The sequence below is a fragment of the Artemia sp. Qi Xiang Cuo genome, chromosome 13 (genome assembly GCF_049724085.1).
Source record: "Artemia sp. Qi Xiang Cuo chromosome 13, ASM4972408v1, whole genome shotgun sequence".
Classification (NCBI taxonomy): Eukaryota; Metazoa; Arthropoda; class Branchiopoda; order Anostraca; family Artemiidae; genus Artemia; species Artemia sp. Qi Xiang Cuo.
In genome coordinates, this window is record NC_142806.1 from 15836647 (window position 1) to 15851357 (window position 14711).

The 14711-nt window shown below is 36.6% G+C and overlaps 1 protein-coding gene across 1 annotated transcript in view; it reads right to left on the minus strand.

Annotated features, from left to right (window-relative positions):
* Positions 1-14711, minus strand: part of Las (lipoyl synthase, mitochondrial) — a 54593-nt gene that overhangs the window by 18105 nt on the left and 21777 nt on the right. The window contains exons 2-3 of the mRNA XM_089099536.1: positions 1385-1541; positions 413-618 (exon numbers count right to left, since the gene is read on the minus strand). Coding sequence (XP_088955662.1) covers positions 413-618; positions 1385-1541 — 363 coding nt within the window. The remainder of the gene's footprint in view (positions 1-412; positions 619-1384; positions 1542-14711) is intronic.

The following is a 14711-nucleotide window of genomic DNA, read 5'->3' on the forward strand; positions in this document are numbered from 1 at the left end:
TTATTCCAAAAATTGCCTAGATGAAATGGTTTCTACTGCTTCTCCTCCTTTTTCTGATATAAATCTTTCGCTTAAAGTAGATAAATGCGAGTTTTTTGCCTATAAATTTGCTACAGTTGCGCCCCTTCATTGTAATAATTTCACTATCCTCTTATAGATTGTATCCGGTGCCTTGGTATCTCTATGACTAACAGCCTTACAAATTTAAGTTAGCACACTATTGCCGTTATTTTCTTTCAGCGTCATAATTACCCGGAGGTTTACACTTCCAAAATTTCAGCTTTAAGTTAACTCTAGACACTACTTAGATGTTAATTTTTACTTTTGACATTTACACTAAATACATTAACAAAATCTGGCTAATCAAATTATAAAAAAATAAAGAAAGTGAAAAAGAAATTGATGTGTGTACCATGATAGTTGCAGTTGCAGTGGCATCTTCTCCACCGCCCCAGCATTCCCCTATATTAGGACATCTAGCTTCTTCACAGACAGTGTGTAGTTTTAATGACCTTAAATCTTCCTTCAATTTTGCAAAATTTTTGCCAATCGGAATTTCTGTCTTCAGCCAAGGAGGAAGTCGAAGTCTTTTATCACCCTTTTCTCGAATGAGCTTCCCTGAAAAAACGAAGTTTGTAAAAATATAACGAAATGAATTATAACGACAATAATATAGCGACAGAATATCTGCATTCATCTATTTATTGTCAGTTCTCATATTTTGTAAAAAATACGTTTTTTTCATTTTATACAAGTAACATATTAAGACCTGAATTAAGTCTCCTGCCGGCCAGCTGACGTATTGAGGGACAATACTCGCAGTCTTCAGGCTTGGCAGTCTTGAACCAATCTGCGAGCGTCGTCTGGATAACGTTCACTAGGGCCAAAAAATGATTGAAACTGTTCCACCATCTAAACCCAGGTCTTCCTTGTGATCCTTTTCATCCAGGGATGAAGGGCCAAAGCCAGATCTAATTTTCCCAACAAAATTCCGTTGACATCTAAAGCAGATGACCAAACCAAGAGATCGTTCGAATAGCCAGTTGACAAGAGAATGGAAGCTGACCAGTCGGCAATAGGGTCTGGCGTTTGACACGAAGTTTCTCCAGAGGTGCTTTTGTTGTACTACGTCAACTAAACTGAGAATTGAAGACCCCCCCCCCATAAGCACGTACACACCTCAGGACCTAGCCTGTGTAAATCTGTGCTATTATACACCACTGACGTCTGGATTCGCATGTAATTTATCATATTAAAGGAAGAGGGATCAGAGCCAGCGACTCATCCTCCTCCACTCAGGTACGACCTTGTTTGCAACCCCCAGATCCTTATGACAAATGCTATGAGATATTATATTATGCAAGCAGGATATAAGCTCACCAACCTTGATATGACTTCAAAGTTTCACCACCAGGAATTTTTTCTTCAATAAAATCATGTAGTGAAGGCCCATTTTTAATCAATGACCTTCGTGCTTCGACCGTATGCTCTCCTGTGCTTGAAGAACTGCTTGAGTCTCGAAGAACAGTTTGATACAAGGTCTAAAAAACAAAATAAAATCAATTTAGAAAGAAGTCATTCCATACAAAAGCAGCCGCTGAAAGTTTCATTTACTTACTTATTATCAAAATTTTAGGTCACCTTTACTGAATTTTAATAAGTTGAGCAGCTGCGAATGGAGAAACTATATCAAAATGTTTGTCATTAAGAATTATTTAGAGGTTTTACTAAGGATTACCTATTTTTACTGGATGAAGCATTTGAACAGCTATACAATAGAGGCACTACAGAAATTCCTCTTTATTTTCAATTATGTGCAATAGACCCTGACAGTTCGCACAATATAACATATTTATATGCCCTCACTTGGCAAATAGCTCAGACATCATATGATTTATTGAATAGATGAGTAGGGTTTAATGCTTGGTCTCAAGTTACTAAAAGACAAGACAAAGAAACAAATTTGGAGTTTTGTAGGTAGCTTTGGAGGTAAATTAATCATAGCTTGTGAGAGCAGCTTTTTGCAATATCATCGGCTTTGAGATTACTAATGCGACTTTGAATATTTCTTTGGACTCCTCGGGAAGTGCGCCTGAATTATGAAATATGATTCCTTTGCAAATATGTATGGGGGAGGGGCGAGAATTTCCCCCACTTTTTGAAGGGAATGTTTGTTTGGGGCCCTAGGGAAGTTCTTCTGAGATATGGAATATGAGTCCATTGAAAAAATATAGGGGGAGTAGGACAAGGATTTATCCCATTTTTTTAATGAAGATGTAAAAAACTGAATTTGTCAAAATCAAAGGAAGGATCAAATGTTTCTATTTCATTCACGGAAAGTTTTGAAAAGAGTGTTTTTCAAAACCTAGGAAAGGGGGAGTATATATTATAGTGGCCCTACTGCTTTACTTACTTGCCAATGTCTTGTTGAACTATTTCCTTCACTGTTCTAGATCATTTTAAATTAAACAGTTTTTTGCATGATTATTTCACTGGAAATACCATTAAGTTTGGAACAAAATAAAAGACTGGTAGAATGACAGCTTTTAAAATTATATTATTTAAAAAAAAATTATTTTTTTAAAGAATTTTTTCAAAGAAAAATAAAAAGCCATATTGAAACCTAAGACAAGCGAAAATAAAGTCCTAAATTAAACAGTTCGTGGTAATGAACTGCAAGTAATGGAAGGCTCAATAGTAACGGAAACTCTATAAAACGAAATTACATCAAAGAATCAGCTTATTACGCTGATTCCAAATATAAAAGATTCATTCATTTTAGTACTACCCATCAACATCTAAGAGCCTAAGAAAATCACCTTATTTTCGAAAAATGGGGAAACACCCCCTAAAAGTAAAGACATCTTAATGAAAATCAAACCATCAGATTCAGCATATCAGAGAACCTTGCTGCAGAGGTTTCAAGCTCCCATCTACAAAAATTTGGAATTCTGTATTTTTTCTTTTCCAGATGAAAGATCATGGGTGCGTGTTTATTTAATTTTTTTGTTTACCCCAGGGGTGATCGTATCGATCTAGTGGTCCTAGGACATCAAAAGAGGGCTCTTACGAACGGAAGTTAAAAGTTCTAGAGCCGTTTTTAAGTGCCCGAAAATGTTGCAGGGGAGCTAGACCCCCTCCCACGCCTGTTTTCTCCCCCAGATTCAACTGATCAAAAATCTTGAGTTATTCATTTTGTTCAGAATAGTTAAAGGTCTATTAGTTATGCCTTTGGGGATAACATAATCCCCCACAGTCCTTGAGGAAAAGTCTTTAAGTTATGAAATTTGCCCACTGTTTACGTAGGCTATAGTATTCGTTATTGGGAAGTAGGCAAACATTTTTCGGTGGGGGGGGGGAGTAAGATGAATTCTATGCTTAGTGCATTTACCATGGGGGAATATTCCATGTGAAGGGAAGTTTCTGGAGGTTGTACTTCCCAGAAGAAATTTTACACTGGGGAGATTTGACAGAGTCCCTATATGAAAATCTTTTTATTTGTCCTCCTTTCTCTATATTGACTCAATTTACATGTGGGGATGTCAATGGTAATTTTTAGGGTAAAAACTCACTGAAATTGAATTGTCTAAAGGATCTTTCCTTGGTGGGGAAGCCAGATTTCCTGGCATTACTTAGAAAAGATCAGAAATTAAATAAAAAAACAAGTTTTTTTCAACTGAAAGTAAGGAGTAACACTTAAACTTAAAACGAACAGAAATTATTACGTATATGAGAGGGGGTTCCCTTCTTAATACTTCGCTCTTTATGCTAAAGTCTGACTTGTTGTCCCAATTCCTTTAGAACGATTCCTGAAACACAAGGGTTATTTAACTAGAACAATAAAAAGCTTTTCTAACAATACTAAAAAATTTTAGCATGAAGAGCAAGGTATTAAGAAGGGGGTTCCTTCATATATGAAAAAAAAGTTAGAATCCACTATATAATTCCTAACCCATAACCCCTAATTAAATTGTCCATTAAATGGAAAATTTAATTGCATAATTTGCTTCTTATATTGCTCCTGCCTTGTATTAAACCTGAGCCTAGCAAAAATTTCTATGTCAGAATCTAGGCAAAGCCCAAGGTGCTATAACAAGTGATCCAAAGAAAAAACATGTTTATGTTGAAACAAAACCAAGATAAAAATGATTTTTGAATGAGGCCTAATGGTTTAAGAGTTGCTTAAAATAGGTTTAAATAAAAAACTTATTCACAATTTTGATTGTAAATGTATGATTTTGCTGACAATCTAGATAAGTGGTTCTCAAACTGTGGTACGCGTAACCTTTGGGGGTAAGTAAAATAATAAATAATAATAAAAATAATAATAAATTTTAAGGGGGTACTCGGCCGGCCAAAAACAAAAAAACAATCCTTTAAATCTAGGACTGGCAAAGTTGTCAGAATTGTCCCTTTCTGACTTTCAAGCGGTTATACTTGGGACACGTTGACTTACGCGAGCCGCTAAGGCTTAGTCATCAGGCTGGCTGTGCAGGCCGGTCAGCCTCTCGTGTCACTGCACTGCAGTAGTAAAAAATGTGGACTTCCCAAAGGGGGGTTATCAAATTTTTAGACAATTAGCCTACCTATCCGACAGGCATTATAAAGGTAGAGTCCATAGATAATACTCTTATGTCTATCCAGTGCATAAAGGACTCCCGCAGGGGTCATCACTTAGCCCTTTATTGTTCACTTTGTTTCTACCGGATTTAAAGTTCAGCTCTGAGAATGCTTGCAAAGCGGAGTTTGCTGACGATTTTTTTATTTGGAGCTATCAGGGTATACACTATAATGAAATATTGCTGATTTGTTGGCAAATTCTACATTGGATACACCCATTTCTATTAACGCCAGGTCTCTACCTTTACGTGACACAACCCGAAATAGAATATCTGAAAAAACGACTCTTACCTCCTATTCTGATCTTCCCGTTTTAGGAAACTGATGTCCTTTATTTCAGAATAAAGAGTAACTCCCTGATTTTAAGAAAGAAAGAATATGAATGGAATAAAAGGGACGACCCACACTGCATATTTTATTTAAAAGTGCCTGAGACTTTATAACACATAATTTTTGAATGCTACAGCAGAACTTACCTAGCAGCAAATATCAACCGTGCATTTGAAAGACTGAAGACGAATAAAGATATCGACGAACTATTTAAAGCCAATTATAGTGCCATAGATGAAAGATACTTGTACAAAAGCATAACTGATTTTCTCGTGGATAATAATAGGCTATTGTTTGAAGAAAGTGAAGTGAGTGCAGAAGAGAGCAGAAGCGAGTAGCGAGAGACGTATAGGTACTAGCCGGCCTCCAGGCCTTAAATTGCTGGGAAATGGCAGCTCGATTACTCGTACCTCCCACAAACCATCCAATTCCATTGTTTCTTATTTTCCTTTTGTTCTGTTATATGAATTGTTTTTGTCATATGAAAACGAGAATACTATATTCCTTAATAATTACAGAAAAAAGAAAGAAAAAAACATGCTAATTGTTTTGATGTTGATGTAAAAAAAGCCCCTTTTGTTTATCTGTTGGTTGTATTGATTTTTGTTGCATCAATTGTGTATTTAGATGAAACCTCCTAGAAGCCGAAAGGAGTCTATTATATATTCCAGGTGCTGTTTTTCGAAAAGAAAAGAAGAAGAAGTAGTGCTGCCTGTATTATTTTTGCGGTGTGTTGTATTTTTCTGAGGACATTCAATCCTGCTCAAACAGTACGTCAGTGTATTGATTTAGGTACGTAGGTGAATTTTAAAATAAAAATTAACAGTGGATAAATGGCTCCTAAAGAAAAGGCCTCATGATGATCTGAATCAAAGTTCTGGGCCATCAACTTCACAAAATGAAAGTAGTCCTGGGCGTCTTGTTGCTACTGAACATACCAAGGAAAAAAGCAACAGATTCGGAAATGAATTTAAAATTGAAAAAAAAAAAAAATATGATTTGGTAAACATATATGCAAGTTCCTTCTTGAAATTTGTCTTCTCATGCAACTTGCACACTATAGGCCTTCCTCATGTACTGTGGGGACCTCTTTGTTGAAATGAATAGCAAATGCTTCAGTAATGTCTTTATCGGTCTTTAAAGTGGTTCCCGTTGTTGTAAGACAGGGGATCTTTGAATTATAGGTTTTATTATTGCCAGCCATTTGATTTATAAGCGAATGAATTTTACTTGAAGGAACATTATGGTCAATTTCGGATAAAAATTTATTCCAGGCTGAGCGCGTGGCCTTCAAAACTGTTTTGTTTATAAAAGCTTTAGCCTTCCTAAGAGCAATGAGTTTCTTGGCTTGGATGCCTCTGGAAAATGTATCTTGCTTTCTTTTTACTTAAAACTGCACTTCTACCGTCTTGACTCTACCAGATCTTGTTAGACTTCTTTAACGAAGAAATAGGCATTTGGTCAGATAATTTCTTGAGTTTTCTTGAGTTGTTCTCTCTTAACATTCACCGTTTTGGATCTTTGCTAATAGCTGTCCAAGATCAGAAAGCAGCAGATACAATAATTAATCTAAAAATCTCTACTGAATATCCCAATTAATTCATCTAAATGGAACCCAAAACAATCCCCAACAAAGTAGTAGTGTACAATGCTCCCCCAGAGATACCTATTCAGGAGTTAAAAGAAGGGCTCTCAGAGAGGGCTAGCAACACAATCCCTGTTGAAGATGTCACCCAACTGGGTAAACAGAACTCTAATGGCCTAAAAACAAGAAGATCCTTCTTATTTACACTGAAGGAAAAACCACACAAGGCGTACAAGCCAAAGCCTATCCAGTGCCAGAAGTGTCTCAAACTGGGACACACAACAATCAAATGCAGTGAAATTCTCCTAGCCTGTAGCAATTGTAAAGGCTCCCATCCTAAAGAGTAGAGAACTTGCAACAACACTCAGCCTACATGTATCAATTGTAAAGGACCACATGAATCTACCAATAAATCACTATGCCCTTCATATAAGAAAAGAGCACTAACACTGCAAGTAGCGAAGGCCAGAGAAGGCCATTCCATACCCTTTTGCAGCTATGGAAGTAAATGCTGCCCAACCACACCAAATAAAACCCATAATGAAATCAACCAAAACTCCCAAGTCAAACACTCCCAATGCAACAAGTACCCCTTACAAAACACCATCCTCTAAGCCCCCTAGCTCACATCCCTATCAGAAAGAATCACCAAGCCAACAAGCCTCCTCGTCCAGTGAGATGAGGTCTGCCTGCCCCCCCCCCCCTCCCAAGAAGAAACAAACCAGAAACACTATCAGGAATTGATCCCTTAACTGACCAACCGGATGCACAACGAAACATGCAAACTCCAAATATACGCTTATTCATTCTAAACTGTAATGCAGTTCAGGCCATGAATACCCAACAACTACAGAAAACAAAATCATAGCTGAATTGGCAAAAACCTACATCCCTAATCATATGCTCATTCAAACAAAAAAAAAGATCTTGCTTTACTATAAACAAAGCTGAACATTGATACACAGTCATATGAAAAATAAATCAACAAAACAACACATATCAATACTCCAGTGGAATGTAAGATCACTTACAGAAAATAAGTTAAATGAACTAATATCTTTTATGAATAATAAATCCATTGATATTGCTTGCCTCCAGGAAACTCATTTAACGCAAAATCAACAAACTAAGTCTCTGGGATATACTATCCTGAGAAAGGATAGATCATCAGAGAGAAAAGGAGGGGGAGTAGCTTTAATAATTAATAATAATATAAAATTTTGTGGCATCAACTTTCCAGATATTGTAAATGATGTTGAAGCAATTGGTATCAGTGTTTGGCTGAATAATACAAAAAATTACATAATAAGCTTTTATAACGCTAATGGCCAAACCACAGATGCCATGGATTTCTTCAGTTATATAAGTAATCCTAACATGTTGAAAAGTCTCATTATTTGTGGAGACATTAATGCCCACAGCCTTTAGTGGGGGAATAAACCAGCAAATAAAGCCGGTAAGTTTATTGAGCGTATGATTTCAAATAATAATGAATTAGCTGTTGCTACCCCCCCCCCCAACCTGAATACATATTTCAACCCCAAAAGTGGCAGTTTCTCTACAATTGATCTACAAATTGTGTCATTAAATATTTTGAATAAAATTTATACAAATAAAATTGATAGTCTATGTACAGACCACTTTGCCATAGTTGGTTCCCTAAATGAACCTGCTGAAACTCTATCACATACCTCCAACTATATTAACACTAAAGAAAATTGGCCTATGTTCCAAAATAAGCTAAATGATGAACTTACAAGTTTCACCAAAAATTCAAGCATTTCAAATGCAACAGCTGACACACATGCTGAAGTTTTGGCATCCTTACTAATAGATACAGCTAATTATGCTATCTCCAGGACAACGCCCAGGAAAACCTTCCCCAAACACATTCCCAAAGCATGGTGGACGAATGAGTGCCAAAATAAACGGAGAACAAAAAAGGCAGCTAGGAGAAATATTCCTAAAAAAGCCATCATCTACTATATATTTAAGAAAATTACAAGCAGAATCTAATCTAAAAAAGACTATAATAAATGCTAAATGTAACTACTGGAATAATTTTGCAAATAATCTCTCCAGAGAAACACATGAGCCAATTATACATAGTCATAAGCCACATCTGTGGGAAAAAAACTTCCCCCAACCCACTCCTGTATGAGCTTATACATAATAATACCCATTATGACAATGATAATGAAAAAGCTGAGTTATTTGCCACTCTTTTTGCTAATAAGCTAACATCAAACAATTCCAGCAAAACCTCCCCAGTTCTTATGAACCCAAGTTAACAACCTCGCCCAGGATCCGAGTATATAACCAGCCCATTTTCAATCCAGGAAATGAATAATGCAATAAATCATATTAGGATCAAGACTACCAGCAGCTATGACAATATACACCGTATATGGATAAAGAATCTCACCTCTTCATACAAACAGGAACTTCTAAATTGTTATAATCATGATTGGACTTAATCTACGTTCCCCAATATCTGGAAATGTTCGTCCCTCCTACCAATTCTATAGAAAAATAACCCCAAAAATAACCCTGAGTCTTATAGGCCTATTATGATTACTCCTTTGATGGGAAAAATAATGGAGAAAATAATATTTCATCGACTCCTCTGGTTTGTCGAAAAAAATAAAATTATCCCTCACACTCAAACTGGTTTCAGGAAACACCACTCCTCAACAGATGCTTTCATATTGTTAACAAATGCAATAAATGAATCATTCTCAAAAAATAATGTCCTAGTTGCAGCTTTCCTAGATTTTGAAGGGCATATGACAATGTGAACCACAAAATCCTTTTAACTAAACTTCCAAACCTTGGACTACCCCCCAAGCTAGTATCTTTTATAAAATCTTTCATAGAATTGCGAAGTATCATTGTTTGTGTATGTTCAGCCTCTTCACCCCAAAAGACAATAACCAAAGGCCTTCCTCAGGGAGCAGTCCTGAGCTGCCTCCTCTTTGCCGTATATCTGTGGTACATGAACCTCCCCCACACGAATCTACATTATGCTGATGATCTGGTACTATGGTCATCTGGCAACACCTTTGAGATTGCACAAATGTCACTTTTCCAATTTGAAAAATTTTCTTAATATTCAGATTTACCCATTGCACCCACAAAGTCGAAAATAATCCAATTTCACCGAAAGCGAAATTATGTTAATGCAAGAGTAACTCTACATGGAACAACTATTCCAGAAGATAATCATATTAATTACCAAGGTCTCATACTTGACCAAAAACTTAACTTCGACCTCCACATCTCAAACACAATAAACAAATGCTATAGAGAAATAAGTATACTAAAAAGACTTCTTTCCACACCCTGGGGTTGTAAGGAGAAGACCTTACTCCTGTTTTATAAGTCACATATAAGACCCCATATTGACTATGGGCTCATCGTTTATGGTGCATGTGCAAAAACCCAGATGCAAAAAATGGAAACAATACAAAATGATATAATACGTCTCATATTTGGTCTTAGGAAACCCACAAGCACCAAGTTTCTTCTTATGGAGAGTAGATTAACAACAAAAAGGGAGAGACGTAGCTTTCTCTTGATAAGACATCTTACAAAAATCGAATCATATGCTCACACACCCTACATAATTGGCTAAGAAATCCAGCCATGTATAGAGGCATTGCAGATGAGTATGCCAATAAGAAGTTCCCTGTACCCGCAAAGTCTATTGCACCTACTTTCCCCCAATCCCTTCCATGGAATTGGCCAATCCCCATAATAAATACTGATTTCTCAAAGTGGACTAAAGATTTAACCCCCATTGCTTTTGTCCAGAAAAAATTTGCTGAACTTAATACAATTACATATAAAAACCATTTACAAGTTTTTGTTGATGGGTCCAAACTGAATGAGAAGGTAGCAAGTGGTGATTTCCTTCCTCACCTGAATATTGCAATGGGTGAGAGATTGTATAATAATGTATCTATAATGTCTGCAGAGTTAAATGCCATAATCATGGCATTAGAACACCTTATGAAAAACCAACCTTTGATTGCTAATTCAAATAATATTATAGTCTATTCTGACTTTTTGTCAAGCCTTGAGTTGCTGTCTTCAGCTCCTCAGTATAAGTTGGATATTGACACTTATCATGGTCTAAGTATTATTGATAATCTTTCTTCAAGTGGCATAAGAACTTATCTTCAGTATATTCCTAGCCACTCTGGTATAAGTGGTAATCATCAGGTTGATGAAATAGCAAAAAATGCTATAAATATTGACCCGCCAAGTGGGAAACCAATCTTCATTAGAGATATTTACAGATGGAGACTATCGGATATTATGTTTAATAAGAATAATCCTAAGCTTTCCCCCTTTACCAATAAAGATTTTTCTAAATTTGTCATAGAATTCGTTCTGGAACAAATGGACTAAATTTTCTTGCATTCTCCTATCAGTCTCCTAATTCAAGTGGTTCCTTTCCCTTGTCCCCTCTTTACATGTATTGTAATATGAATAATGAAACAATTGACCACTGCCTATTTGAATGTAATACGCTGACATCTGCACAGCATACCTTGCATTTTAAACTGTTAAAGTGCTTCAAACACCACAAAATCTCACAATCAGCCAAGAGCCTAGCCAGCTATACCTGCATACAGAGCACAGAAATCAATATATATCGTATTATATTCGAACTACTTGAGTCAAAAGATTTACGGTAAGATATCTGAGTATATCTAACAAATTACAGGCAACCAAGCTAGTAGCTATGCTTAACCCACAGAGTGAATCAAAACGAAAAGGGCTGAATGGTAGTAACTGAAAAGCCCGCCGTCTGTAATAGAAGAAGAAGTTTTCTACAGCTGTTAAGAGAGTGTCGCTTAATTTTTCAATTAATTTTTCAATTTGGCTTTAATTTCAATATCTTCCTCTAGGCTGATAGTTGAGTAATCAGTACTATCTAATTGGTTTTTGAAGAGGGTCCAGTTTGCTGTCTTCAGATTGAATCTCATTGTTGAAGGAACAGGAGTGTATTTTGCAGCATGGATTTCGATAACGGTTGCAGTATGGTCAGTATGAAGATCTAGGACAAGAGAAATTTGGACTTCAGACTCAAGCCATTTTGAACCAATCTGCAAATAAATCGTTGATGAGGTATTATTTCTAATATTGTAGTAGGTGGGGAGACCATTTTTCCCATATAGGGCTATGAGCGTTAAAGTCACAAAAAATGACAGCGTTTTAACTCTTGTTTTTTCTTCAAGCACGGTTTTGATGTCATTGCTGCCATCATGATTGTAAAAGGATGAGACTTTTAAGGGATGTCTATCTTGGAGATTTAAATTCACACTGACCACACCAATGCCATTCGGGTACTCTCTTGGGGCTATTGTTGAATGCGGTATATCCTTTTTCATGAGGTTGCCACTCCCCTCCTTTCCTTCCGGTTGATCTTTACTTTCTATAAAGATGGAATCAGGTATAATTACTTTCCTGAGACTGTGTAAATTTGTCTCCTGGAGGCAAACAAGATGAAATTTTATGGCTATTTATGTATTCGATAGGTTCATTTAGTTTTAAACTATTTAGAGACACATTGTTCCATTGCAATATCTTGAAACTATTCATGGCTGGTAAATATTTCCTCCATGTTTTCTTCTCAAGACATAAATTCTGAGTTATCATCACTTGTCACTGAGGGAGCATTGTCCCTCCGTAGTTTTTTTACTTTTTGGATGTCTCTTCCTTAAGACCAGAAAAATGATGACTTGAGAAGACCTTGGTTTTTTGTCCTGTCTGGACTTGTACTACTTCTTGGGAACGAGGAGGAAAGGCCACTTCATTTCCAAGTTTCTCAAATTCGGTGTTTGTTTGTCTCCAAACTTCTTGATCTAAAAGTGTGGCAATTCCTTTCCTTGTTGGAATAGCTTTGGCTTGCTTTGATTGTCCAGAGGTCAAGATGAGGTGATTTAGGGTCAAAAACGTGCCCAACTTTTGAAATTCGGAACTGTTCATCTGGTCAGTAACTTCAAGTGTTGGAGCTGTGTTTTGGTTTCCCCAGGTCTTACCTTTGGCCAAGTAGGTTATTTCTGGAACATCTGCGTTATTGTTTACACATAGGGGCGTTTTCATTGGAAGTGCTTGCATAATGATAAGCTTTGATGTCGGGGGTTTTCCGCACCTCTTTAATTTGGGCGGAGACGGCACTTGGCTTTGGAGTCTTAGGCATTTTAGCTGCGACGATTGAGAAAGGAATGTTCTACTAAGTTGAGATTCTCAGAATGTCAGCACGTTGATGGTGGGTGGGGCATAGATCTTTTTGAAATGCACTGTGTGTCTATGGTCCTATGGTCTTACAGTTTTTGCAATATGGCTCAGGAGCAGGACAGGATTTTGAGTTATGGTTGTCTTTTCCACATTTGGAGCAGGAGGGATTTATTTGCTGGCAATTATTTTTAGTGTGGCAATGTATATGAAATTTGATGCAGTATAAGGGATTGGCCGTGCAGGTTTGAAAGGGATTTTTAGCCCATATAGATATACATCATGCTTGAGCTCAGTTTTCATTGTGACCAAGATTGACTTACTTGGCATCAGGCTTTCTACATTTATTTTGTAAAGCCTAGTCATATTTGTGGTGGTAGGAGTTCTTCCTGATGAGTCTAATAACTCAGATTTGATTTCGTGTGTCTCCAAAGAAAGATCAATTCCATAAAATATATATTAGAATTTCTTTTCTCTGATGAGTTTTGCGGTTTCAATTCCTGAGTTAGTAAGCTGAATTAAACTTGAGCTTTGAATTACTTTATCAGCTCCTACTGCACTTTGGAAACAAAGTTTTGCTGTGTCTGATTTTTGGTCACTAAGCTCAAAGTTAACTCTTGCTACTTTGAAAAGAGCTTTTCTGATTAATATGTTATCATCTGCTACGAAAGGTGCTCCGTTTTTCTTTTTAATTGATACAATATGATAATTTGGAACAGTTGGGAATGGAGGAAGCACTGAAATTTTTCGTTTTCTTGCTGGTGACTCAGTTTGTTCAATACTAGTATGGGGTTGATTTTACGGTTATTGATCTGGTTGTTGTCTATGGGGTTGATTGAGGTTAATCTGCGGTTGATTTTACGGATCCTTTTCCTTGGTTTGCTTTTGCTTCTTTTGGAGCTTGCTGGTGATTTTGGAGGTGATCGCAGCAGCGTCTTCGAAGCTTACTCAGTAAGGAAAACATTGATCCCTGCTCACCTGATCCCCGCAGTTCAAGCAAAACCTTCTATTTTAAAATGTTATTTTGAAAGAAAACATGAGAATTTAGTAAAAAGGAGCTACAGCATCTTGAACATCTTTTGAACGATCTTAAAAGTAGGAAAAACAATAAAACAGTTTTTTGGTACAGAACAAAATGAAAGTGTTCTGAAAGTTTGTTATAAAGTTAGTCATTTGATTACGAAGGCTAGTATAACCCATATTACTGGCGAAAATCTAATCTGTCGCACTCCAAATTGTTTCTTGGATGTTTGGAGAGAAAGAGGCAAAAACAATTAAAAAAAAATTCATTATCAAACGATGTTTCAAGGAGAGTTAGTGATATGGCGCATGACACAAAAGAACAACTTGTAGGAGCAATTCAAGGTAGTCCTTGCTTTGGTATACGACTCGACGAAACCAGGGATGTCACTGGCATAGCCCAACTGATCGTTTTTGTACGTAGTATTTTTCGAGATGGAAATTTTTGAAGATATTTTATTTTGTAAGACACTTAAAACATCGACAAAAAGGGAAGATATTTTCAAGTTGTTAGATTTTTTCCCCCAAAAACCAGCTGGACTGTAAAAACTGTATGTCAGTTTTATGGATGGTGCTAAGGCTATGAGCGGTGACATCACAGGGCTTGTAGGCCATGATAAAAAGGTTTTAACTAAGTATAAGTTCACTCACTGTGTACTTCACCGAGAGGCTTTGGTGGCTAAGAAGCTCCCTGATGAACTTAAGGTGTTGTTGATCAGAGTGTTAAAATTGTGAACATCATAAAAACTAGGCCTCAAAAATTTCTTTACTTTAAAATTCTATGCCAGGAATTGGGGAGCCTCCATGATAACTTATTGCTACATACTGAGGTACGATGGCTTTCTCGGGAAATATTGTGTCCCGTGAATTTGAACTCCACAAAGAAATACTTTTTTTTTATCAAACACAA